Below are 23,862 nucleotides of genomic sequence, written 5' to 3'. Positions count from 1 at the left end.
CGTGGCCGCCCGGCCGCTTCCCCGGTGTGCCCTTCCTCCCAGAAAATACCCTGCCGGGGACAGAGCACCCAGCACAGGTGGGGGTGTTTTGCCGCCCCCTTGCTGGCACCGTCCACCCGAGAGCTCTCCAGGGGTGACCCCCCGGCAAGAAAAGGCGAAGGCTTCTGGAGCGTTGGCAGGAGTGCGTGAGGCCCGGCCTACACGTGGGCAGAGGGCCTTGTGCACCGAGATGCTCGAATGAACTGATTTATGGAGAAGACAGGTGTCAAAGCCGCTTTGAAACGGAAAGTGATGGTGAGGAGGTCGGGCCCCGCCCTGAAGTCGGCCCCCAGAATGGGTGCCTTTTGGTGGCCTAACGTGACAGCTGTCATGACATTCACAGCAGCCTCGCTTAGAACAAAACAAAAGGGACCAAAAAGTATCCTACAGGAGAGAGGCCTTCCCTCCAGGGGACCAAAGGCCCAGGGAAGCCACAGAGTGGGCAGTGTCTAGGATCGGGGCCCCCCGGTGAGGAGCAGAGGGTCCAGGGCTCCTGCTAAGCCCCGTGTCCCTGGGCCACGGGATGCAGGCCTATGAAATGCAAAGGGGTGGAGGCCTAAGTATCGTCTCCGTCCCCCACACAAGTGACCCGTGAATCGGTGCCCGTGCCTTGGTGCCCACCTCTTCCTCCCGCCGCCTCCTGTGCCCTCCACAGCTGCTCTGCCTGTAGCCTCTACCCGCTTCTCCAGTCCTGCAAGGGCCTCCCAAAGGTCCCCAGCCTCCCCCCACCTCCCTGCTGAGCTCTGACACTCGCGGGGCGTTTGGACTCTCTACGTGTGAGGTCTCCCCCACTGGCCCCACTGCCCTCACCCCCTTTATCCGTCACGCCGGTCTCCGGCACCCCTCCTGCTCCCAGAAGGTAGTGGGTCCCCCCGGCCGTGCCTGGGCTCCATCTCTGTCCCCTCCCGCCATCTCACCCTGGGCCCTGCCCGGGGCCATCCTCAGTCCCCCAGCGCCGTGACCCTGTGGGCACCTCTGTGCACCAGGCGCGGCATGTGGGGACTTCCGTCCCCGGACAGGGACTCCACAGCCTGCAGCCTCCTTTAATGGGGGGCTCTCTTCTGCAGGGTCCCCCCCGCCGTCCTCCGGCTGCGGGCCAGTCACCCCCACTGGCCGTGCGACCCCCACTGCAGAATCGGCACACTATGCTGCAATCATCACTTCCCTCATCTGTCTCCTCCGCGGGGCCGGGACCCCGTTCACCCCGTGGCCCAGCACCCTGTGGGCTCACGGGTGTCAGTGCAGATCTGCTGGGCACCGGCCGTCCCGCTGCGACACAGCCGAGGGGGCAGGTGGGGAACGCGGCCGACAGGACTGTTACCTCTGCAGCCGCCTTCTCCTCTTCTTGTCCCTTCCCGCCGGGCTCGCCCTAGGAGAAAGTCAAGTTGTCCAAAGCCGGTGAGGGGCACGGGGGCGCCTCCCTCCCCTCCCCGGCTTCTTGGGCAGACCGCGGGGAGTCAGTGGCAGAGCCTGGGGACAGGGTGCCGGGGCGGAGCCTGACGGCCTCGCCCATGGGAACTCCTGCCCTGGGGGGGGGCAGGGCCGGAGCGCCGAGGCCCCACGCGTCTCTGCACAACCCGGCACGGCTTGGCTTTAGCGGCTTCACCGTGCTTCTGGGCCACCGAGGAGCCAGGTCTGAAACCCCATGAGCCCACCTCTCAGCTCTTCCGGGGATCGAGTCCCCGCCTCTCTCTGCTTCCGCCTCTGAATCCAGGCCAGTAACACCAGCCGCACATGAACACCCACGTGTTATCCTAGGTGACCTGGAGCACGTTACTTTGCTTCTCTGTGCCTCAGCATTCTCATCTCTGAAATGGGGTAATAACACTGCCTACCTCCCAGGAGTATTAGGGGGATTCAATAAACCGATAGCGGTAACGAGCTCTGACTGGCGCCTGGTGCCAGAAGCCCCGTGACGGGGCTCAGCAGCGTCTACCAGACAGAAGCCAGGAGGAGGCATGGCTTCGAGGCTAACGCTCCCGGGTTTCAATCTTGGCTCCATCACTGCCTTGCTGTGTGACTTTGGGCAAATTACTTAACCTCTCCGAGTCTTAGCTGCCGGTTCTCAAAAATGGGGCAAATAAAGTCCCGCCTCGCTGGGCTGCAATGCAGCTTAAACTCACTATTTCTGAAGAGCGCCTCCCCTGCGGCCAGCACATCGTAGGTGCTCAGCACAGATCCATCCCTCCTCCCTGGCCGCACGCCCCTAACTTTAGATTTGGGGGCGAAGGAGGTGCCCGCCTCCTTGGCCCTGCAGGCAGGAGTTGAGACTCAGAAATTCTCGTTTCCAAGAAGGAAAATTAGAGGCCAGCTGTCTGAGCCTCTACTCGTGGCAGGTTCAGAGGAGGGAGGGGACTCTGCAGGTCACACAGCATTGTTAACTCAGGGGTCTGGGAGCCTCGGGAGAGATCTGAGGACCCTCATCCCAGTGAGGGGCTCCCCACCTCCTAAGGGCACCCCTTCCCAACTCGGGCAGTGGGGACCACACGTAGGCTGCCCCTTCTCTGGGCGGGGTACGATCGGGCCATGTCTGGGGTCGCTGTGGGGCTGAGCTCAGGCGAGGCTCCTGGGACAGACCTCTGCCCACCCGGCACCCCGGGGGCCACACTGGGGCCCACCGCCCTGGGCACGACCCATCGGCTCAGCCCGTCACTTACAGCCGGTCCCATCATGCCCCGCTCTCCGGCCAGACCCTGCAGTAAGTCAGACAAAGCAGATTAGGCCTTGCCTGCCCGCCCCCCCCCCCGCCCCCCAACACCTCTGTCCTCTCCTTATCCTCCCTGCACCAGGCTCAGGATCTGGAAGGACAGAAGGAGGATGGCACGGAGGGGACAGGAAGGCCCCACCTGGGCCACCCTCCCCGGGCTCCTCCCTGAGGCTCGGTCTTCTCCGCTGAGAAGTGGGCCACGCATGTATAGTTATCCACACGGAGTCGGCACGGATGGCCAAGCCCCCTGCATGCAGAGAGAGGGGTCCCCAGAAGTGAGTGCCAGCAACACCAATCACGAGGGTCCCGCCGGGGGACTCCCGTCCGTGCCGATGTCCGGCCCGAAGGCTCCCCGGAGCCCAGACCCACGGGGTACCCATCCACCTCCCCCAGGCAGAACCCTGGCTCCCCCCAAACCCACCCCACTCTGCGGACACCTCCTTGGAAGGTGGCTCCCCGGTCCTCCCAGTTGCTCCCCGACACGCCTGGGAGGTAACCTTCCTTTCCCTCTCCTGCCAAATCTGTTCCACCAGCCAGACCTGTCACATCACTTTCTGAACACGTCCATTCTGTTTGCCGCTTCAGGGGCCACCACTTAACACACGTCACCTTCTCGTCTCCCCCGAGGGCTTCCGGGGTCTCCTCCCGGGTCGCCCTGCTCCACTGTGTCCCCGTCCTCCATTCCCCTACCACAGTCACAGCTGCAGGGGCCTCTTAAAGGTGTAAATCAGGTCACAGGCTCTCCTTCCCTGAGACTCAGAGCCCCTTCCCCTGTGACCCAAACCCACACTCCCTGACCCACCTCACCTCACACCTCACTCTCCTCAGCAGCACTGGGCTTTTCCCTGCCCCAGGGCCTTTGCACTTGCTCTTCTGGCTAATTGGAGGGCCCATTCTTGGCATCTTTGTACGGCTGCTAGTTCTGGTTCCTTAGGTCTCAGCTGAAGTGTCACCTCTGCAGGTCTGTCGTGCCTCGCTTGCCTGGGCCCTTTCACTCTGTCACATCGCCTCATTTCCTCCTTTCCTGACACTTATCGTCCTTACTTGTCCTTGTCTGCCTCCCCTGTTGTACCATCAGCTACCGCAGGGCTCCCGATGTCCCTGCTCTCGTGCTCAGCACAGTATCTGACGCAGCGGAGACCCCAAGAGATATTTGGTTAACGAAGAACATTTATTAAGGGTCTCCTGAGAGCCTGGGGCTTTTCCTCCATTGTCCCCTTTATGTCTCACAACCAGCCCACCCAAGAGGGATTCCTCATTTCACAGGGTGGGGGAGGTGGGGGCCAGTGACTTGCTCAGGGTCACCCGGCTGGAAACTGGGAGAGCGGGGCTTCAAACCCAGGTCTCTCTGTCCTGCTCAGAGGAGAAAAGTAGGGGCCACCTCGTCCTCTGCCGTGGTCCCTTCCCACTCCTCTCTGACCCATGTCTAGGGGACATCCCCTCACCCCAGCCTCAGAGGCCTCGACTCTTTGGCAAGGGATGGAGACAGACAGTGGCCGGGTCACCAGGCTGCTCCTGCCGTCCACGGGGAAGACCCTGTCTGGTCCTTCCATGGTGAGCAGAGGGGGCTGGTGGCTATTCGGACACTGTCCGTATCTGGGCTAACCTTGGAACCTAGCTCCAACCCTGCAGTGTGGGGGCCTGGGTGGGCTCTAGCAGAAGGTCATGGAAGGGGCTCTTCAGGGCCTGTCCAATGGGCCCCTGGGGAACCAGGGACAGGCTGGGCACTGTCTGGTGCCCTTGGGCATCCCAGTCCTGGCCACGGGACCCCCAGCCTTACAGAAGGACCACAGCAAAGAGGGAAGGGGTCAAGACGCTGCACCCTCCACGTCGATGCCCGGTCACACACCCTCTTGGGCGGGGCGGGGGGGCGGGGCGGTAGGAGGAACAGCTTTGACTAGGCCCCTCTAAATCTCCTTGGAATCTTGGGAGCCCGGGTCCCCACAAGGACAAGGTCTGCACAGTCCCCCAAGTGGTACTACCGTAAGGCCCTGAAGACCCTGAAAACAGACCACCTCGCAGGATTAAGGCTATCCCAAAGCACCCAGCACATTCTCGGTGAGGGCTGGAGGCAGCCGGGGAAAGCCCGAGAGGGGCCCCACCCCTGCCGTTCCCCTGCTGTGTGACTCTGGGCAAGCGACTGAACCTCTCTGAGCCTCCACTTCTCCACCCCCTCTGGGACAGAACGATGGCGAATCTGAACGCAGGTGGCACAAGTAGCTGGGAAGGGGCCCCTGACTTCCCCTGTCGCTGCAGGCTGGGGCAGCAGGAGGCGTGTGACCGCACAGAATTCTACCCCTGCGCCTCCCACACTTCCCTGGGCATCTCGGTCCCTCACCACACTCCTGCCCCCGTCACTGTCGGGCTCTGTGGCCCACACCCACCCCTCCTCTCTGAGGGTGCCCCTGTCCCCCTCTCCCTGCAGACATTGTGCCCACCTGCCCCTCCCCGATGCTGTGTCTCCAGGTGTAAAAACACACAGTGGGGACAACAGGGAGCAGATTAGCAGTCATGGGACCCTGGTTCTTTGACGTCTAGAATGTAAGCTCTACGGGGCTGCCCTGTGGCCCCTCAGCAGCTCTATCCTCAGCTTGGGGGGCTGGCGCCCCGAGTGTTTCAGGAATGTTCTTCTAGCATCTAAAGGGATGGACTCCCAAGGTCCCAGCACTCACAGGGCCAAGGCCCAGACTCCCGCCCCTGGCAGTAGAGGGGCCACCTCCAGCCACCTGCTAAGCACAGCCTGAGCTCCTGGAGCAGGAGTCGGCAGGGCCCTAGGTCTGGACAGGCTCTGGGCAGGGAGAGGGGCGGGGCGCTGGAAGCTCCACCCCTTTCTGCCTCCGGGCTGCCCCTCCCTGGTGTGATTTCTTCCCAGGCCCTGGGCCTCTGAGGCACAAAACACACCCCATCCCAGCATTCTGTTTCTCCTTGCTCCCTCTAACAACCCACAAGGGAAGCCCTGTACCCCTGTCTGAGCAGCCAAGGCAGCCGGAGCTCAGAGAGGCCGCCTCTCCACCCGAGGTCACACAGCTGGAGAGGCGGAGCAAGCTGGGGTTTGGGGCCACCTCACCAGGCTTCGGGGCGCCCTCTCACACACAGGGGGCTCTCGGGGAGGAGGGCGACAGGCTGGGGTGGACGTTCTGTGATCCCATATGTCCTCAGGAGGCACCTGTCCCTCTGGGTCTCAGTCAGAGAGACGGGAAGGACGCCAACATCTCCCCGGCATGGGGGAGCAGACAGCAAAGGACAGCAGCGGCTGAGATGACCAGGGTCACACCCACCTTCCCCTGGGTCCTGCCTGGGCCCTGCTGCAGAGGGGCCTGGCTCCTCTTTCCTGGGGAGCCCCCGCTCCCCCGCCCCGGCCCCTGCCAGAAATGAGGGAAGTCCTTACCTGGGATCCAGGTACACCTGGCGGTCCTGGGGGACCGTGTGGGCCAGGAGGACCTGTGGGCAGAGTCACACACGGTCACCTGGGGCCAGTCCCCTGCCCACCCTTAGCGCGGAAAGCCCACCTCCACCGCCCTCTCCCCGCAGCCCCTACGTCGCAACCGGCTCTTCCCTCAGGGCCTCATCCATGGGTCGCCCCCCCCCCCCCCCCCCGCCCTTCCCCTGCCAGCCAGTCTCCTGGCAAATGTCTCCCAGGACTGCCCCTCCTCCGGGCCTCGGACCCTACCCCTCCGAGGCCATCCTTCTTGCCTGAGTTACTGCAACAGCATCCGGACCATCCACTCTCCATGTGGCCACCCAGACCCAACTTCCAGGTAGGTCCCTCTCGGGGCTCCTGAGGTCCTCACCCCGGCCCCCTCCCCCCTTCCCGCCCAGATCCTCTCCTGAGAAGCTCCTCTGCTTCTGCGCCTTTGCAGATGCTGTTCCTTCCTCCTGGAGCTTCTCCATCCCCTCCACAGCCTGGCAAATTCTTTCCTCTTGTCTCAGGATGAGCATCACCTCCTCCAGGAAGACTTCCGGCACTACCCACGCCCACCCCTCCTCCAGACCAGTCCCTGACAGGGAACCAGCCGCCACCCACGGCCACGGTCGATACGCACATCTGCGCCACGCGCAGGGAGTGCTCGGTCAGTACATGAAAGTGTAAATGAGTGGTGGGGAATGAGGCACCCACACAGCTGGACAAGCAGGGCTGGCCCCTGCCCCACACGCCCCTTCCCTCCCCACCAGTGAGGGTCCCTGGAAGGAGGGGATCCAGCCCTTAGAGCCCCAGGGCTGTCCCCTTCCCCCCGGCCCCTGGTCTCTGCCACCAGGCCCAGGGCTTCCTGCCTCTCCGGGCACCTGCCCTGCCAGCTCCTGGACCACCCCTGAGCTCACCCCCTGCCTCCCCCTGGGCCTGGGCCTCCATGAACCCCGGTGCAACCCCCACTCAGGCCCACATGGGGGCAGCCCTGAGCTGCTTCACGTGGGCACCTGGCAGAAACATTTGGGGTTCTCCCAAGGGGTGAGCAAGGGGACTCACCTCAGGCCACACGGTGAGTTGTGGACACACCCATATCCCCAGCACCCTGCCAAGGCCACGGGCCCCCGACCGGCCCTACGAGAGCCCCTGGCCCAGGCCAGGCCCAGAGGCAGGGGCGGCGGGGGGGCAATCCCGGCCAGGCTGTGCAGCTGCCCTCTGCGCTTACCTGGAGGGCCAGGGGGGCCCCGGGGCCCTGGGACGCCGGCCAGCACGGTGTCCACGGCAGCAGAGGCCAGCTGTGAGTGTCCGTCTGTGGGCAGAGCAGAGGGGCCCGTGACACGGTGGGGCAGGGCCGGCAGGGCTGGGGTGCCGGGCCTGAGCTCCCCCGGGGCCAGGAGGACAGACGTCCCCACCCCACCGGGCCTCACAGCAGCCTTGGTGAGCAGAGGCTCGGACTCCCACAGAGGCCAGGTCAAAGGGCAGGGAAAGCCGGGGGGGGGGGGGCTTCATATAATGCACAAACTCCTTCCTGAGCATTCCAGGCCCTTCAGAGTCTGGCCCTGCCCTACTCACCTCCCCAGGCTCCAGGCCAGCCCTCTCCTCCCCAATCCATTCCACAGGCCCGTTCTGATGCACCTGACTGGCTCACTCCTGCGGGGCCTCCTCCAAGAAGCCCTCCGGGCTCAGCCCTCTGAGCTGCAAGAGCCGGGCTGCCTCTACAGGGCCCATCACTCAGCCTGGGGCAGCGGTGAGGTCTGTTCACGGCCCAGTTCTGACAAACAGGTCAAGCCCCATGTGCCTTTGCCCTGCCCCACCTCTGCCCTTCCCTCCACACCGGGAAGCCTGGACCACCCTCCCACTGGTTCAAGGCGACGGGCGGGGCCCCCTGGGGCATCCCCAGTCTTCCCCAAATTCATACTCAGGGACCCCAGGGCCGCAGGTAAAGAAGGTCCCATCTGAGAAGGGCTCTGATTACTGGAGGTGTCAGGAAGGCAGTGCCCGAGGCGTCTGGCCCAGACCAGGGCAGGCAGGAGCCTTGGGATGGCTCCATGTGGCTCAGGGGTGGGCGCTGAGCCTTGAGCCCCCCAGAGCACCGCACGGGTGGCACCGGCCCCCTCCCTGAGTCTTCAGTGAGTTCCCACTTGTTCCAGAAGGTTCTGTTCTCGCCTGGCTGGGCCCCTGCACCCACTGAGTGCAGCCCAGGACCCCCATTCTGCAAGGCTGAGTCGCTTCCTCCCACCAGAGCAACTCCAACGGGGACTAATACCCACCCCCTACTCTACAGGTGGGGAAAGTGAGGCTCCGACGGGGACAGTGGGATTCAGGCCTAGGTTTTAACGCTCAGGTTAGGGGCACCTGGGTGGTTCATTCAGTTAAGCGTCCAACTTCGGCTCAGGTCTTGATCTCGCGGTTCATAGGTTCGAGCCCCACATCAGACTCTGTGCTGACAGCTCATAGCCGAGAGCCTGCTTCAGATTCTGTCTCCCTCTCTCTCTCTCCCCTTTCACCGCTCGTTCTCTCTCTCTCTCTCTCTCTCCCCCCTCTCTCTCAAAAATGAATAAACATTTTAAAAAATCTAAAAAAATAATAATAAAGCTCAGGTTAAGGGCTGCGCTGCCTGAGGGGGGACAGGAGTACCAGCAGGAGGGGGCTTGGGTTTCTCTGACCAAGACAAGAGGTCCCCATCCCCCATCGTGCCCAGGATGTCACTTAACACTGTCACTAGCTTCTTAAAACCCTCCCCAGGTTTCCCAGGGCATTTAACCGAAAGACACCCCTGTGACGCCCTCACCCCACTCTCCGGGCCTCCCTGACCCCACCCTTCCCACAGGTAGGCGGAGGTTTCCGGGTTCAGAAACAGCAGACTGTGCCCCCGGGGGGCAGGAGACTGTTTTGTTCACTGCTGCATCCCCAGTGAGTGTGCAGGACACATAGTAGGTGCTCAACCAATACTTGTCACATGGCCTGCATACGGTGAGACGATTTTCCAGGAGACGCAGCAGCAGTGACCTCGGGGGCGCCGCTCTCACCAAATGGGGAAACTGAGGCCAGGGCAGACAACAGAGACTCGGGGGGGCGTCAGGACCCCAGGGGCAGCAGCTGAGCACCAGAGCAGGGACGGGCCAAGAGCTGGGTTGGGGGACCCGCATCGGCCCCCCCAGAGGCCCTTCCGCCCCACCCGGCAGAGCCTGGCTCCAGAGCCGGGGCCCTGCTCACTGAGGGTCTGCGTCCCCGGGGCCCGCCCCTCAGTGGCACTCACCGTCCTTGTCTGTCGGCGACTGCAGGGAGTAGAGGACACCCTGGGGGCCGTTCGGAGGGAAGCCTGGGCTGCCTGCTGGGCCGGGGGGGCCAGGGGGGCCCGGGCGCCCCATCTCTCCAGGAAGCCCGCGGGGTCCTGGCGGCCCCAAGAGGCCTGCAGCGGGAGAAGAGGAGTCACGCGAGGGCTGGGCCTGGCACCTGACACTGCAGACGGGACCCAGGCCGGTGGTGGCCTCCAGACCAGCGTCCCCGGAGGGCCGTCCTGGGGTGTGAGCGAACCGGCTTTCCCTTCAGGCCTAGTGCACAGGGAACACCAGGGCAGGGAGGGAGGCGAGGGAGGCAGGGTCGCCCCCTCCTGGGACCTCAGCTCTGGGGTCGGGGCACTGAGGGTGGCAGCCAGCCTGGGCTAGCACAGGACCTGTGCCTTCCCTGCAGGACCCAGGAGGAGCTGGGAGGCTCTCTGGAGGTGTTGTTTAAATGACTGAGCACAGTCCCCAGGCCCCAGCTGCCCCACCCACACACCTGCACCCCCAGCGCCTGGAGCCTTCCGTCCTTCCTGCAGCCCAGGGTCAGACCAAACCTAAAGTCTTTGGGACAGGGTGGCAGTGGGGGTGCTGGTGGGAGGAAGTGAGCCTGGAGCCCCCCCAAGACGGCAGTCATTAACCCCAGCAAGATCGGGGGCCGTGGGAGGCCTCACCTGCTCAGACAAGGGAGAAACCCCAGACCCTTTCCAGCAGACAAAGTCAGATCTGGGGTGCGGGGTGTCCTTACCGGGAGGCCCTGCTGGGCCCTTCTCTCCTGCCTGGCCCCGGTCGCCTTTGGAGCCTGGGGGACCTGCAGGCCCTGGCGGTCCCGTCTGCCCCGGGGGCCCTGAGGAGAGAATGAGGTAAGCCCTGAGGACACCGTGGGCTGAGCCGCCATGAGGGGGGGGCGGGGGACTTCAGGCCTGACCACCTGAGCCATCTGGTCAGCCCTGCCCCCGGAGCAGACACCTCCTCCATCATTACAGTTTACAGACCATTTTTGTACCTATTCATTCCTGTGATCTCAAGAGCTACTTTTGTTCCCACTTGACAGGTGGGGAAACTGAGGCTCAGGAAGGTGTGGTCCCTTGCTCAAGGGCCCAGAGCCAGGCTGCCCCTCTCTCAAGGGTCCTGCTGTCTCCCTGCTCAGGGTCGGGAACTGGGCTCCTGGCAAAGAGTTCCCCAACGAGGCCTCCACGGGGGCCCCAGGAAGCCCTAAAGCTCACAAGCACCCCCCTCACCTGCTCTCAAGAATTCCTGGGTTCCCCCAGGTGTCACCATTTGTAGGGGTTGTGCCCCACCTGGTGGCCATTTCTCAGAACTACACTTTGCTTGGTGAAGAGAAAGTGTGGCCCAGGAGACCCAGAGCACCTGCCAAGCTCCCCCCAGGGGGTGTGGGGCCTGGGTGCCCTGAGGGCTGGGAAATCGCCCTCCTCCCCAGTTCCAGAAGAAGGACTGCAAGAAGGTGGGCATGGGCAGCTGCCTGGGTGTGAAACCTAAGGGATGACAGCTAGAGAGGTGAGCCAGGGGACCCGTCAGCCCTCTTCCCACAGCCTCCCCGGCACCGGCCACCGGCCACGCCCACTGCTGGGGGCTGTGTCCTTCCTGCTCTGCTCCCTGTCTCAACTAGACAGGCACACGCAGAAAACAGGGCAGAGGAGGTGGGGAGGGGGACAGGGTGGGAGCTCAGAGCTGAGTGTGGACAGCGGTGCTAAGAAGCTGGGGCCTCAGCTGGGAGAGAGGGGATGGAGGGACAGCGTCACCTGCAAAGGGCTATAGCCGGGCCAACAATGATCGAGACAAAATGGCCCCGGATCACGGGGGTGACCCCAAGGGTCGTTTCCCTGAGCCTCGGTTTTCTCCTCTGTAACCTCAAGCATCACCAACTTACCGGAATGATGAGAAGTGTTATCTGTGCAGCCTAGGGTGATATAACAATATTTAATAACTGGCACAGCACAGATAGTGACCAGTCAGAAGGGACACCGGCCTTAAACCCCCGAGTTCGGCCACATTGACAGATGCCAGCCACCCACGTGCCCGGGGTAAAGCCCCAGCACAGTGCGTGGCACGGGACAGGCATTCAGCAGTGCTCACCGCCCGCTATTACGCTTACTGTCCCTATTCTACAACCCCCAGGGCCGAGCCCAGTGGATACAAGCTGCAGAGAGAAAAAACAGTTACTCCTGACTTTAAAACACGGCAGGAGGGGCGCCTGGGTGGCTCAGTCGGTTCAGTGTCAGACCTCGGCTCAGGCCATGATCTCGGTCTGTGGGTTCGAGCCCCGTGTCGGGCTCTGTGCTGACAGCCCGGAGCCTGCTTGGGCTTCTGCGTCTCCCTCGCTCTCTGCCCCTCCCCGACTTGTGCTGTCTCTCACACATAAATGTTAAAAATAATTTTTAAACACGGGAGGGAAGGAGCAAACAACACGGTGGCAGATGTCCCCCGACACCCCGGCCAGAGAGTTCCGGGAGCCCCTCCCCGCCCCGGAAGGTGGGGGGAGGCGGTAAACTCCAGAAGGCCGGGGCTGGGCTGCGGGGCTGAGCACAGGTGCAAAGAGGCAGCGGGCAGATCATGAGGACATGTACCAAACTGAACGACGGCGACAAGGAAGGATGGGGACTTCAGCAGTTCGCATGGGGTCTGCGGAGGCAGCCGTGACCTGGCTGCAGCCAACTGTTTCCAGGAGGGACTGAAACCCCCACAGCCAGATCTTCCATTTTTCTAAGAGAAGCCGGAAATCCTGTTTTTCGTGTGAACCCCTCCCCCCCACCCCCCACCGGCTTTTGAAAAGTTCGCTCGCTGTGTCGAAAGAGCAAGGGAGCGTGCTTGATCCAAAGGGCCTACTGTGTGACCTCGTGGTAGAGGCCTTGGGAGGCCGTGCTCAGGCCGCTTTGGCCGCAGGCCTCACTCACCGGCGGGGCCCGTGGGCCTTCTCCTTCGGGGCCCTGGGTGGGCGAGGGGGATGGCGTCAGGGAGGAAGTCCTCGTTCCAGGGTGGTGGGGTGCTCTGGGGGGCCGGCAGGTCATTGCCCGGGCCTGCGGGCTGCTCTGCCGCCTGCAGCAGGAGAACCTGGGGACAAGGGCAGAGGTCAGGACCCCCGCCGGGCCCGAGATACGCGTGTACGAGATATGTGTCCCCGGAGACATCACGCCCCTCGTGGGACTGCTGCTCCCCTTCTGGAATATTCTCCCACCCCTGCCCTCCTCCCCTTCCCATTTCCAGAGCCTGGACCCGGGGCTCAAGCAGGTTGCCACTGGGACACCTTCAGACTCCCTGCGCCTTGCTTCTGGAGCGGCCGTCACCATGGTGAGAGACCAGTGGTCACCCCCCCCCCCCCCCCGCCCCGGCTCCTCCCAGGGCACTGGTCCCTCGCACGGCCTGGCTTAGGGCACAGACAACGGATGGAGGTCTGTTGTGGAAGGAGGGAGGGAAGGAAGGAGGGAGAAAACTAGAGAAGAAAAAAAGAAAAAGAGAATGAGAAAGAAAAGGATATAGGGGCGCCTGGGCGGCTCAGCTGGTTAAGTGTCCGACTTCGGCTCAGGTCATGATCTCACGGTCCGTGAGTTCGAGCCCCGTGTTGGCCTCTGTGCTGACAGCTCAGAGCCTGGAGCCTGTTTCGGATTCTGTGTCTGGCTCTCTCGCTGTCCCTCCCCTGCTCACGCTCTGTCTCTCTCTCTCTCTCTCAAAAATAAATAAACATAACAACAACAACAAAAAAGAATATAAATGGTCCTGGCTTGGGGCACGATTTTTAGTAGGGGCTCTAGAACAAAAGGCAGCGTGGAAAGCTGCCCGGTTCTCTACCCTTGAGGGAGGTGGGGGTCAAACGCTGCGAAGACCAGGGCCTGGGCAGCGACACTGTCTCCCTAATTCAAGTGAACTGGGAGTCAGGCCTCAGAGGCCCCAGCGAGACCCTGCTGTCTCCAAAAGGCTCAGCAGGGGGCGCTGCGCACCAGGGATCTGAGCGAGCAGCAGGGCAGGTGCTGAGACCCAGAGTAGGCCCACCCCCAGAGAGGGGTCCCAGGCCTGTCCCACAGAGTCGGCTTCCTGTTCCGCCCACCTCGGGTCCCCGAGTCTCTGCTCCCGGATCTGCCTGCAGGAGAGGAAGCCTGGTGTCTCTTGTTGCCTCCAGCCTTGGGAGCCAGAACCCCGCATCCTGCCGGATTCCCCGACTGCTGCTCCCCACATGGGGCAGGGCCAGGGCCGGGGCACCTGGCCTCCCCAACCCGCCGCCCCTCCCCACCCCACCCCACCTCCCGCCCCGTGCCCCTTGGCCTGCCCAGCCCTGGCTCCAGCCCTGGGTCTATGGTCCCAGGCTCTCCACCTGCCCCCATCCCCTCCTGGGGCCTCCCTACACGGTAGGAGACGAGGACTTTGGGCAAAGCCAACTCTGGGGAGCCCCCCCCCAAACCAGACCGCCAGCGGCCCCACGCTTCCCACGTAGGGAGGCGCCCTTCTCGGCCTGCCCTGCTCCTCCTGGGCCTCACCAGCTTTGCTCCAGCTGCCCGGCACCACCCCAGGGTCCCTCCTGCCCCGAGCCCCCCTACCTCCATGCCCTCAGAGGGCCACCAGTGGCGGGCCACCCCCGCCAGCCCTTCCCTTCACCCCTGCACGATCGCTTTGTATCAACGGCCACGGCGGGAGCAGGGCCAGCAGGCCAGCCGGGGTGGCAGCCTGGTCCCCAGAGCCCTGCACGGGTTAAGTGCCTCTCGATAGGGGTGGGGCTCAGGCCCTGCTGCCATACGAGCTGGTTTGAATCCGGCTCTCCCACTAGGCGGCCGCTGTGTGAGCTTGTGCAAGTGTTGCGACCTCGGTGGCCCTCAGTTTTCCCGTCAGCAAAGCGGACACTGACCGTGTCAAGCACACTGGGCCCCAGCTCCTGCTGCTGCTGCTGGTGGGTCCCGGGGACCAAGAGCGGCCTTCATGGCGCCCAGGCCTAGGCTGGGCTGAGGTTCTGGTGTGTGTGTGCGGTGGGGGGCGAGGGGGGTGACAAAGGGGCCCCTGAGCACTCCCTCCCACCAGTCCCGCAGTGTCCCTGGGCCTGGGTGACAGTCTCTGAGGATCTAGGGAACAGAGTGGCACCCCGCACCAGGTCTCAGGGTCTCCATCTGTGTTGGGCCAGTGGGCAACCCCCAGGGCTAAGTCTCCGGGCCCCTCCCCCTCTGGCCCTTCCAAGGCCCCAGGAGGCAGGAAGGGTCACCGCGGCCCATCACAGGAGAGGTGGAAATAAAGGCTCAGAGACTGCAAGTGACCCGCCCGAGGTCACCCGGCAAGTAGGCTGGGCCCAGGGTCCCACGCAGTGCCCTGTCCACCTGTCCACAGCTTGGCCACAGCCTGGGCCTTGGCGGAACCTCATGGAAGCACCCACGAGGGGAGCAGCTGGCTACTATCACACAGTGGCCGGGGGGTGGGGGGTGAAAGTCCATCCCTGCCCCCCGGGGAGGGAAGTGGGATGGTTTCTGCCCAGCCACTGAGTGTCGCTGGGAAGCTGACCAGCCACGGCCGAGGCTGGGGGCTCTGGGGCAGCGGAGGAGTTGGGGGTCAGTGACACGTGATGGGGAGCCCAGGGGCAGGAGCACGGGTGAAGGCAGGAGTGGGTCCCCTGGTTCCGGCCTGGCTCCCGGGACCGTCGGATCGCCACCAGTCAGACAGGGACCCGGGAGAAGGTGGGTTTGGGGGTGCAGGTGACCACACAGGGGGCCGGGCTGAACTGCAGTGTCTCTGGGGGACCTCAAGATGGGCATACTTCCAGGGAGTCCTCAGGAGCAACAGGGGGCTGGGGGCAGCCAGGGTTCCGGGGAGGGCACCCTCCCTGGGCTCCTGGGATCAGGCCTACGTGTTCCCCTTCTCCAGCAGGGCTCTGGACCCACCCCCAGGGGACCTGCCACCTGCAGCCTCACCCCCTCCCAAAAGGCCCCCCTCACTTCTTTGTTGGGCACCTCCCATGCCTGGCCGTGGCCGGCCTTCTGGAGAAACCGATCCCACCCGGGCGGACGACCTCACCAGGGCAGGCAGCAGTGGGCATGCAGACCTGACCCGAGAAAACCAGAGTGCAGCCAGACTTGGAGGGCAGTGGCTCCGATGACATCATTGTGGCCTGGTTGACTGGCCGGGAGGCTGCCCTCCTGCACCGGGGACCGGCTAGCTCCGAGGCTTCTGACCCTCACACAGGGGAATCCTCTCGGGCTCCCTCCCACACCATGCGGCCCGTGGAGTCTAAACTGAGGGGGGGGAGAGGAAGGAAGTCAGGAAACTTCTTCCTCCTGGCCTTCCACCCCACCAGGAAAAGAGGGTGGCAGGAGTCCCAGATCAGCTCCTAGGTCTGGACCTTCTGGGAACTCAGGCACCTGCAAGGAGTGAAGAGGGAGCAGACCTGATGGCTGCCGGACATGAGAGCCCCATATCGTGTACCTGTGGGTGTGCCCCACAGGACGAATCATGATCGGCCAGGTACTTATTTCCCCAACTCTCTTGCAACTAGGAGGTAGGCATACAGCCTGGTGACAGAAGAGCCCATTAGGGTGCTTTGCCTTATCCTCTACATCCTGCCTCTGAACATGGATCAGGATGCGATGCCTTGAGCTGCAGCAGCCACTTTGTAACCATGAGGCACTAACCATGAGGACAAAAGCCAATTCGCTTAGGAGGTGGAGGGGAAGGCTGTGAAAAGCTTGAGTTCTTAAGCCACCAAACCAATCCCAAAACCACCTACTGCGGGACTTCTTGTTGAACAAACAATAAATGTCTTTAAAGAATAACATGCCACTGGCTGGGTTTCTGTTACGTATAGCTGAACACATCCCTCTGACACACCAAAGCAGGCTACCTGTCTGAAGAGGCAGCAGCCACAGTTTCCAGGCCTCTGGGTTGCCACTCTCTTATGCCAGCCGTCTGGCTTCTGGCTCCCCATCTGGGCTTCGCCTGCCTGGCTCTCACTGGCCTGACCACAGCCACCGATCCTGCCCCATGTCGTCTCTGAGCCCAGCAGGCTCACCTGGCCTCAGCAGGGCTGTCCCGGCAGTGCGGCCAGCTTCCATCCCCCTCCCTCTCCGGGCCGCCACCTCTCAGGGCCCTCAGACCTGAGCTGATGAAGCACTCAGGGGCTCTGTTTCCCCAGGGGACACTCAGGCACGTAGCAGGCAGGTAAACAGCTAGAAGGTGACCCAGATAACACACAGACACTGAGACCCGAATCGCCCATCCCTGAGCTGGGAATCCAGAAGGAGGGTGATGGCAGCCGCCTCTTCGCACTCCCCAGATGCCGACCACGTCCCCCTCTCGTCTCCAAAGTTCACCCCTTTTTACCCTCCCCCAGAGCAACCCGGTGAGGGTGGGGGGTGGGCGGGCCAGCGACTCTGATTTCCATTTCACAGGACAGCAGACAGAGGCCCGGAGCTGAGCAGGGACCCGGTGAGGCAGAGCCATTCCTGGGCAGGGACCCGACCCCCCCAACACCAGGGTCTGCAGAGGGGTCACGACCCTCACCTCGGAGCCCCCTCATGGCCTGCTGCTGTGGCCGATCGATGTGTCAGGGCAGGAGGACAGGGAGCAATTGCTCTCGGCGGGAGGGCCAGGGCCAGCTGGGCGGAGGACGGCTAGCCCTGTGCCATTCTGCCCCCAAGGCTGTGACTTGTAACACCCCAAGGTGCCGGGCTGGGGCCAGGGCGGGCTGTCGGCCAGTACTCTGCCAAACCACTCAGAGGCTTCAGGTGCTGGAAAATGTCCGTCAGGCCCGCTGGCTTGGGGACCCCTCCTCTTTTTAAAATCTCGGGGGCCAGACGTTCCCCCCGGGGTTTTCCCCAGCACCCCCACCCTCCCGGGGCTTCCCAGCCCCGGCCTGGCCCACGTGACAACATCTGTTCCCTGATGGCCTCCACCCCACCCCCACGGAGCCACTGACCCCAAGGAGGGTACAAGGTCCCCTAGTCCCGCCATGTCCAGGGGGCTGCCGGGGGACCCAGGGCTTGGGTACAAGGCAGGGGGCACTCGTGGCCTGGGCCTCTCATGCCATGTGCTCCGCACGGGTATCTCCCACACACCCGTGGCTGCATCTGTAAGATGGGGACAGCAAGACGGTGTCGCCAGCACAGACCCTCACATCTGTCCAGCACCCGACTGGTTCCAAGGCTGGGACCCCCCATCTTGGCGGCCCTTTAAAGGCTGGTACTTCAATCCACTGCACAGATGAGGCGCTGGGAGCCCGGGGAGAGTCACCCAGCTGCCGGCGATAGTCCCACTCATGTCTGACTCTGGGTGACGGTCATCCGCAGCCCCATCTCGCCGGGCAGGTGCCCCCATGGCCAGGCTTTCAGGGCAAGAGGCAGGGCCAGAGGGTGATGCGAGGGCTGTGTGTGTGTCTGTGTGTGTTCGCGTGTGTTTGTGCGTCTGCTGGGAAGACCTGCCAGGCAGGCTCTTCCGGGAGGGGCCCGACCTTTGGGCCCACTCTGTGGCCCTGCCACACTCGGCCCGCCCCAGTGCTCTGTCCCCACCCTGGCCGCCCTCACACCCGCCTCCTACACCGGGACCCTCCTTCTTGGGCCGGGCCGCCCCGGCAGCCCCAGGCCCCAGGAGGCTCCTCAGATACGTGAAGGTACAGCAGCCTCAGCCCCCAGCAGCCACCCTGGGACAAAAAGGAGAATGGGGCTCGTCCCCAGTCTGGACCCGGCCACGGCCCCCAGCTATGGCTTCTTCCTGCAGGCGTGGGAGACCCGAGACTCGCCGCTGGGGCTTTCTAGGGCCACAGGAACAATGCCAGCAGGCCGGTGAGGCAGGGGACATGAGGTGACGGTGGAGATAGCCCGGCAGAAGTGTCGGCAGCTGCCTCGTCCCCTGGCAGACTCTGTCCCAGGCCCTGTCTCTCAGAGGGGTCAGATGGGACAGGGTCCCCCGGTGTCCACCCGGGGAACCCACCTGTTGCCACACCTGGGCCTCACATGTCCTCCCTTCTCTTAGTCGCTACCTCTGTCTTGCCCCAGAGCTGCCTGAGGCTACTCCCAAATAAATTACCTTTTCCTCTTCTTTTCTTTCTTTTTTTCTTTTTAAAAGTGTATTTATTTACTTTGAGAGAGAGAGACAGAGAGCACAAGCAGGGGAGAGGCAGAGAGAAAGAGGCAGAGAGAGAATGTCAAGCAGGTTCCACACTGAGCGCAGAGCCCGACGTGGGGCTCGATCCCACGAACTGGGAGACCGTGACCTGAGCCAAAATCGAGAGTCAGACACTTAACTGAATGAGCCACCCAGGCGCCCCTAAATTTACTCATTCTTTATTCAGTCCTTCTGCCCCTGGGGTGACCCGCTCCACCCCGACGTAGGCGGGGTGAGAGCCGGCTGGTGCCAGGCAGCTCCGCCCCCATCGGCTTGTCTGTGCCCAGACGTGTGCCAGACGGGGAGAGGAGGAGCCAGAACAGGGGGCAGCAGCCTCTGGGGGGACGGGGCTCCCTCCTTTTTCCACTGAGGGGTCGGCTTCTGGATATCCAGTCCCGCCAGCCACTGAGGCCCACACCCAGACCAGCCTGCTGTCCGGGACCAGATCTCTTGCTTTCCCTGCTCCCCTCCCCCACACCAGGAGCCAGCCCAGAGTAGACCACCCAGAACCGCTGAGACCCCAGCAGCACCCGACCCCTGGGACCAGGCTGCTCAGGGCCTGGCTTTCCCCAGTCACACCCTGCAGGAACCTGATTCATAACCCTCGCACACACACACCCGCCAGCTCCCCAGGCCGTCTGACCTTGGCCTCCAGCGTGGTTAGCCTCTCACTCATGTCGCTGAGCCGGGTACAGTTCATGCATTCTGAAAGAGAAGGGTGAGAATGGAAAGTAGACCCTGGGCTGAGAGCAGCCAGCCACCAGGATAGCCTCTGGGCAGGTGGGGAGCTCGCCGATCGGTTTGCCTGGCAAACTCTTACCCGTCCTTCAGGGCCTTATCCTCAGCGCCCCCTCCTCCATGCAGCCTGTCTGATCTGGCTGTAAGAATAGAATGTGCAAAAGGGCGTCATGGGGGACAGTGATGCCAATCTGGGGTGGGGGCGGTGGTGGTCAGGGAGGACCTCCTGGAAGCAGCAGCATCTAAGGTGAGGCCTAAGGGTTGCACAATGACTGGCCAGGTGAGGAAAGAGGGCTGAGGTCTGCAGACAGGCAAGAAAAGAGAAGGGTCTGGCAGCAACCTGGCCGACCCTCTCCCCGCCACAACCCACCTCTTCCCCCCCCCCCCCCACCCCCCAGTCTGCAGCGGTAGGCTGGGCCCGAGCAGAGGAGGCCTGGCAGAAGGAGCTCTGGGCAGCGTCCTGAGACCGGGGGCAGCTGTGGGAGGGGGTCAAAGTCAAGGTCAGATTTGCATTTTTGAAAAACTCATTCTGGCAACAGAGTGTACAATGGGTGGGCGTGGGAGGGGCTGGAAGCCGGAAGGCCAATTAGGAGACCACTAACGGCTAACCCCCCAGGCACACATCTCCCTGGGCTATAATTACCTATTTATGTCTGTCTGCCCCAGGAACCGAGCTCTTTAAAGAGGAAATAGATGGTTCAAAGCTGTTCTCAAGAGCTTTTATGGCCCCAGAAATCAAGGGATGCCTAAATCTCTCACTCGGTTCAAAGCCTGACCTTCCTGGAACCTCATTCAGGATGAACAGACACGCTGACGCACAAGAGGTTTGAGGGTAACTCATTAGGTCCCACTTGGTGTGCTGGGGCTGTCGGAGGCCCCGTGGCCACGGTGAGGCCTGAAGCTCACCGGCAGCGTCTGTACCTGCCCCCCACTGGTCTCCCTGTCCTTGGAGAGGCCCCCAACGTCATCTCTGAAAGCAGATCATCTCACTAATGTTCCTCGTTCAGTGGTGATTGCTCGGCGAGGCATGTGGGGGACGGCCAGGGGTCTCAGGACCATGGTACGGGCTGTGTCCTCCCCAGGGGTGCCCGGCCTCAGGGCAAGGGGGGTTGACACTGGCGGTGTGCTCACCAGCCCTAGCTCGGTTTACAAGATGAATTATGTGGGCTCAGAGAGGCCCTGCTCACCCTCCTTCCCCTCCCCGGCTCCCCTGGGCTGGGCTCAGTCAGTGGTTTATAAGCATTTTTTAGGAACAGAACTCTTTTCTTCCCCCCCAATAAAACCGTGTCAGTAACCCTGATACCTAAAACAGATTAGAGACTGAGGTATAAACGCTGAAACCTTCAAACAACTAGAAGAATGTACAGGTACGTGGCTGGGAGGGGGTAGGACTTCACGAAGGACCGGTGAGAGTCGGAGAGGTTTTCTGCTGAAACATGGGAGTTTTCTGCTGGACACCCCCCCCCCCATGCTTCCCCCTAGTTTCTCCAAGGAAAGGGTGGTGAAGAAACAAAAGGGTACAGGAGGCCTCGGTGGCTCAGTCGGTTAAGTGACCGACTCTTGATTTCGGCTCAGGTCCTGATCTCACGGTTCCTGAGATCGAGCCCGGAGTCAGGCTCTGCACTCACAGCAGGGAGCCTGCTTGGGATTCTCTCTCTCCCTCTCTCCCTGCCTCTCCCCTGCTCATACTCTCTCTCTCTCTCTGTCTCTCTCTCAAAATAAATAAGTAAATTTAAAAAAGGAAGAAAGCAAGGAAAAGGTATAAACCACAAAGCTAAGAGAAGGGCAGGGGAGAATGCTCAGCGGATGATGCCAGTAAATGAAATGCAGCCAGGAGCCCAGGCCCACGTGGGAAGAGGGCGTCAGAGCCTCCAGGAGGCTGGAAGGCTGTCCTGGCTGGGTCGGCGCCAGGCAGGGGAGGTGAGGGGTCCTCTCTGGGGACAGGGACGGGTCTCAGAGGAAAAGCCACAGATGCCCCGGGTGAAATGGCAGGGTCCCCAGAAGCCCCCAGTCCGCAGGGCCAAACTGCACACACAGAGAGTGTGTGAAAGCCCTGGGGGCTTTCAACGCCTCCCTCCTGAAAACAGGCAGGGTTCCTGGGCCTTAAAAGAAGGCTTTAATGGAAAGACAGAGACCAAAACAAGAGGGTCCCCATCCGTCCACCCGCTAAGCTAATTCCACCTATCTACCCACCCCCCCACCCACCTGCCTTACCCCCCACCCGCCCCCCCACCTCCCTAACCATTGCCTCCTCCCCCTGGGGCCCCTGTTAATACTGATGAGGTGGGTGGCCGGGGGGTACGAAGGAGGAGGCCTGCCCTCGGGGCAAAGGCCCGAGAACCTTCCCCAGCAGTCCTGTCTTGCCGGGCAGCAGGCACTGACTCTGGAGAGTGTGAAGAAGTGACTTTTCTGCCTGAGCCCCGGACCTCCTCCATGGCCAGGAGGGCCCCACCCCACCCTGGGGGCCGGTGGGAAGGGCAGGAGGCCTGACGGAAGCCAGGGAGCCATGAACTAGAGCCCCAGCCTGGCCCAGTGAACATTCCTGAGGCGTTTAGGGGTTTAGGGGCCGTGAGCACAGCATTTCCAGGGTCTGAGGCAGCACAGGGGATTCTCTGCAGGGGTAAGGTCTGTGGAGGGAGGGGCGAGCCTCAGGCTCTCACAGGAACCTATTTCTGGAAAGTGTGCTGGGCCCGGGCCCAGTTTGCTCTGGCACTGGGCACCCTGCTTGGCAGGTGAGGTGCGGCTTGGCCGCCAGTGGGCACGGGGGGTCCGGTTCCCCAGCCGCAGAGAGGCCCAGGAGGCCCAGCCAGCGGGGCAGGGGCGAGGCTGCCAGCTCGGCCTCCCGGTGCCACCTGCCTGGGCAGGCGCTGAGGCCTGGTGGGTTTTATGGTTCCCCTGGCATTCTGTCATCGGCAAGCAATTACGTTATGTTTGTTTCAACTTTTCTAACTATTCATGGGAGCAGTGGGAACACGGAGATAGCACTGAGGGTGCTGAGCGCCTCGGTGAGGGGACCAGGCCCTGTCCACTGGCCCTGGGCCTCGGTTGCCCCTCACTCAGATGAAAACTTTGACTTCCTGAGATTCCGAGAGTTCCCACGTTCCCAGCCCCCTTCCCAGCACACACAGGCCCACGAGCGCCCGGGGCCACCGCATATTCCTGGTGTCTGGGATGCAGGAAAGTGTGTCAGGAACTCCGATGCCAATATGTGGGCATCAGAAGTGTAGCTGTGCCAAACAAACCAGTCTGTGTGTGTGTGTGTGTGTGTGTGTGTGTGTGAGAGAGAGAGAGAGAGAGAGAGAATGAGAGGGACTCACTCCTTGGTGTGGTCAGTGGAAAGACTGTGGAAACTCACTGTGAGGCTGGAGAAGCCCTTATGTGACCTCTCCGCACCTCAGTTTTCTCATCTGTAAAAGGGGTTTGTATTGGATCAGCTCTAAGGACTTCAGGATCCTGGACCTTTGCTGCTGCCACCCGTGCCCTTGCCCTTGGGCTGTCACTGTGGGGCTCTGCCCACCCACTGCCAATCTACCTGCCACTTGCCTTCAGTCAGCACGGCTGGTGATGGCTCTGTATCCAGAATTCAGGACCCAGTTCCTGAGAGAAGCTGACTCCCCAGGCCAAGAGGACCCTTGCTGACCGCAGAAAAGTCTAGAGGCCGAGTGAGACCACTGTGAGGCTTGGGCCATAAGACCTTGACAGCGGGAGCCAGGGCACACGGGTGGTGCTGTCCCCAGACACCCAGCTCCCTCTGTGAGATGGATCCACAAGCAGGGGGCATGTGCAGGGTGGATGTCACCAGAAGGCCAACCCAAGCAGGCCCAGCTGGAAGAGATCCCTACAATCCCCCTGGAGACGTTGGACTCCAGCCAAAACTCCTAAGCCCAGTTAGGAGAAGAAAGCTCCCAGGAGGTCAATGGGGTCAGATGCTGTGGGGACAGAGGGTGGAGCTGGCCAGGTGTATTCACAGGGGACCATAGGAACACAGAGGTCCTAAGTGGCCTCAGTTTCCCCAATGTGACAAGAGCTGGGCTGGGCCCAGCACAGAAAGGACTGGCACCTTTCTATCTTACTACATATCCGGTCAGCCCCGATCTACCCAAGAGTTCAGCCTTGGGTCACACATTCTTTTAGTGCCTCCCTCCTCCCCATTGGAGCCTTGAAGGGTGTGAAGGACCTTCCTCTACTGGTGAGACTTTGGTCACCTCACTCTCTGCTGGAAACTGCTATGGGGGGGGAAGGGGAGAAATCTTGTCTTGACTAGGTCCTGGTTTCTTTTGCCTTTTAATTCACTACCATGCCCCCAGCCAGGCCGTGCACCCATCAGGCCACGCCCTCTCTGGCTAGGCCACACCCCTCCAGCTAGGCCCCTCCAACCAGAGAGAAGAGGTGGATGTGCAGTGACTTTGGGCCCTGTGCACACTCCTGCAGTAAAGCCCATGAGAAGATGGATTTGTCCACCTGTGGAGTTCAGCTCCCGGTGTGTGACTATTAAATATGCACAGAGAGCTCTAATGCAAAAGACAAAGACCAAAACAATAAACAAGAAAAAAGAAAACTCAGAAAACAGAGACAATGAGTGGACAGAAAAAAACTTCAAAAAA

General features: G+C 62.2%; 1 protein-coding gene across 2 annotated transcripts in view; it reads right to left on the bottom strand.

The window, feature by feature from the left end:
• COL26A1 (collagen type XXVI alpha 1 chain) overlaps positions 1-23,862 on the bottom strand; it is a 164,302-nt gene that overhangs the window by 2,635 nt on the left and 137,805 nt on the right. For both annotated transcript variants that reach the window (XM_042970989.1, XM_042970990.1), the window contains exons 4-11: positions 19,164-19,225; positions 12,349-12,505; positions 10,182-10,280; positions 9,412-9,564; positions 7,378-7,461; positions 6,135-6,187; positions 2,697-2,732; positions 1,361-1,408 (exon numbers count right to left, since the gene is read on the bottom strand). In XM_042970989.1, the coding sequence (XP_042826923.1) occupies positions 1,361-1,408; positions 2,697-2,732; positions 6,135-6,187; positions 7,378-7,461; positions 9,412-9,564; positions 10,182-10,280; positions 12,349-12,505; positions 19,164-19,225 (692 nt within the window). The remainder of the gene's footprint in view (positions 1-1,360; positions 1,409-2,696; positions 2,733-6,134; positions 6,188-7,377; positions 7,462-9,411; positions 9,565-10,181; positions 10,281-12,348; positions 12,506-19,163; positions 19,226-23,862) is intronic.

Source organism: Panthera tigris, chromosome E3, assembly GCF_018350195.1.
Source record: "Panthera tigris isolate Pti1 chromosome E3, P.tigris_Pti1_mat1.1, whole genome shotgun sequence".
Taxonomy (NCBI): domain Eukaryota; kingdom Metazoa; phylum Chordata; class Mammalia; order Carnivora; family Felidae; genus Panthera; species Panthera tigris.
The sequence above is the reverse complement of the archived record's forward strand: the minus strand, read 5'-3'. Positions and strand labels throughout refer to the sequence as shown.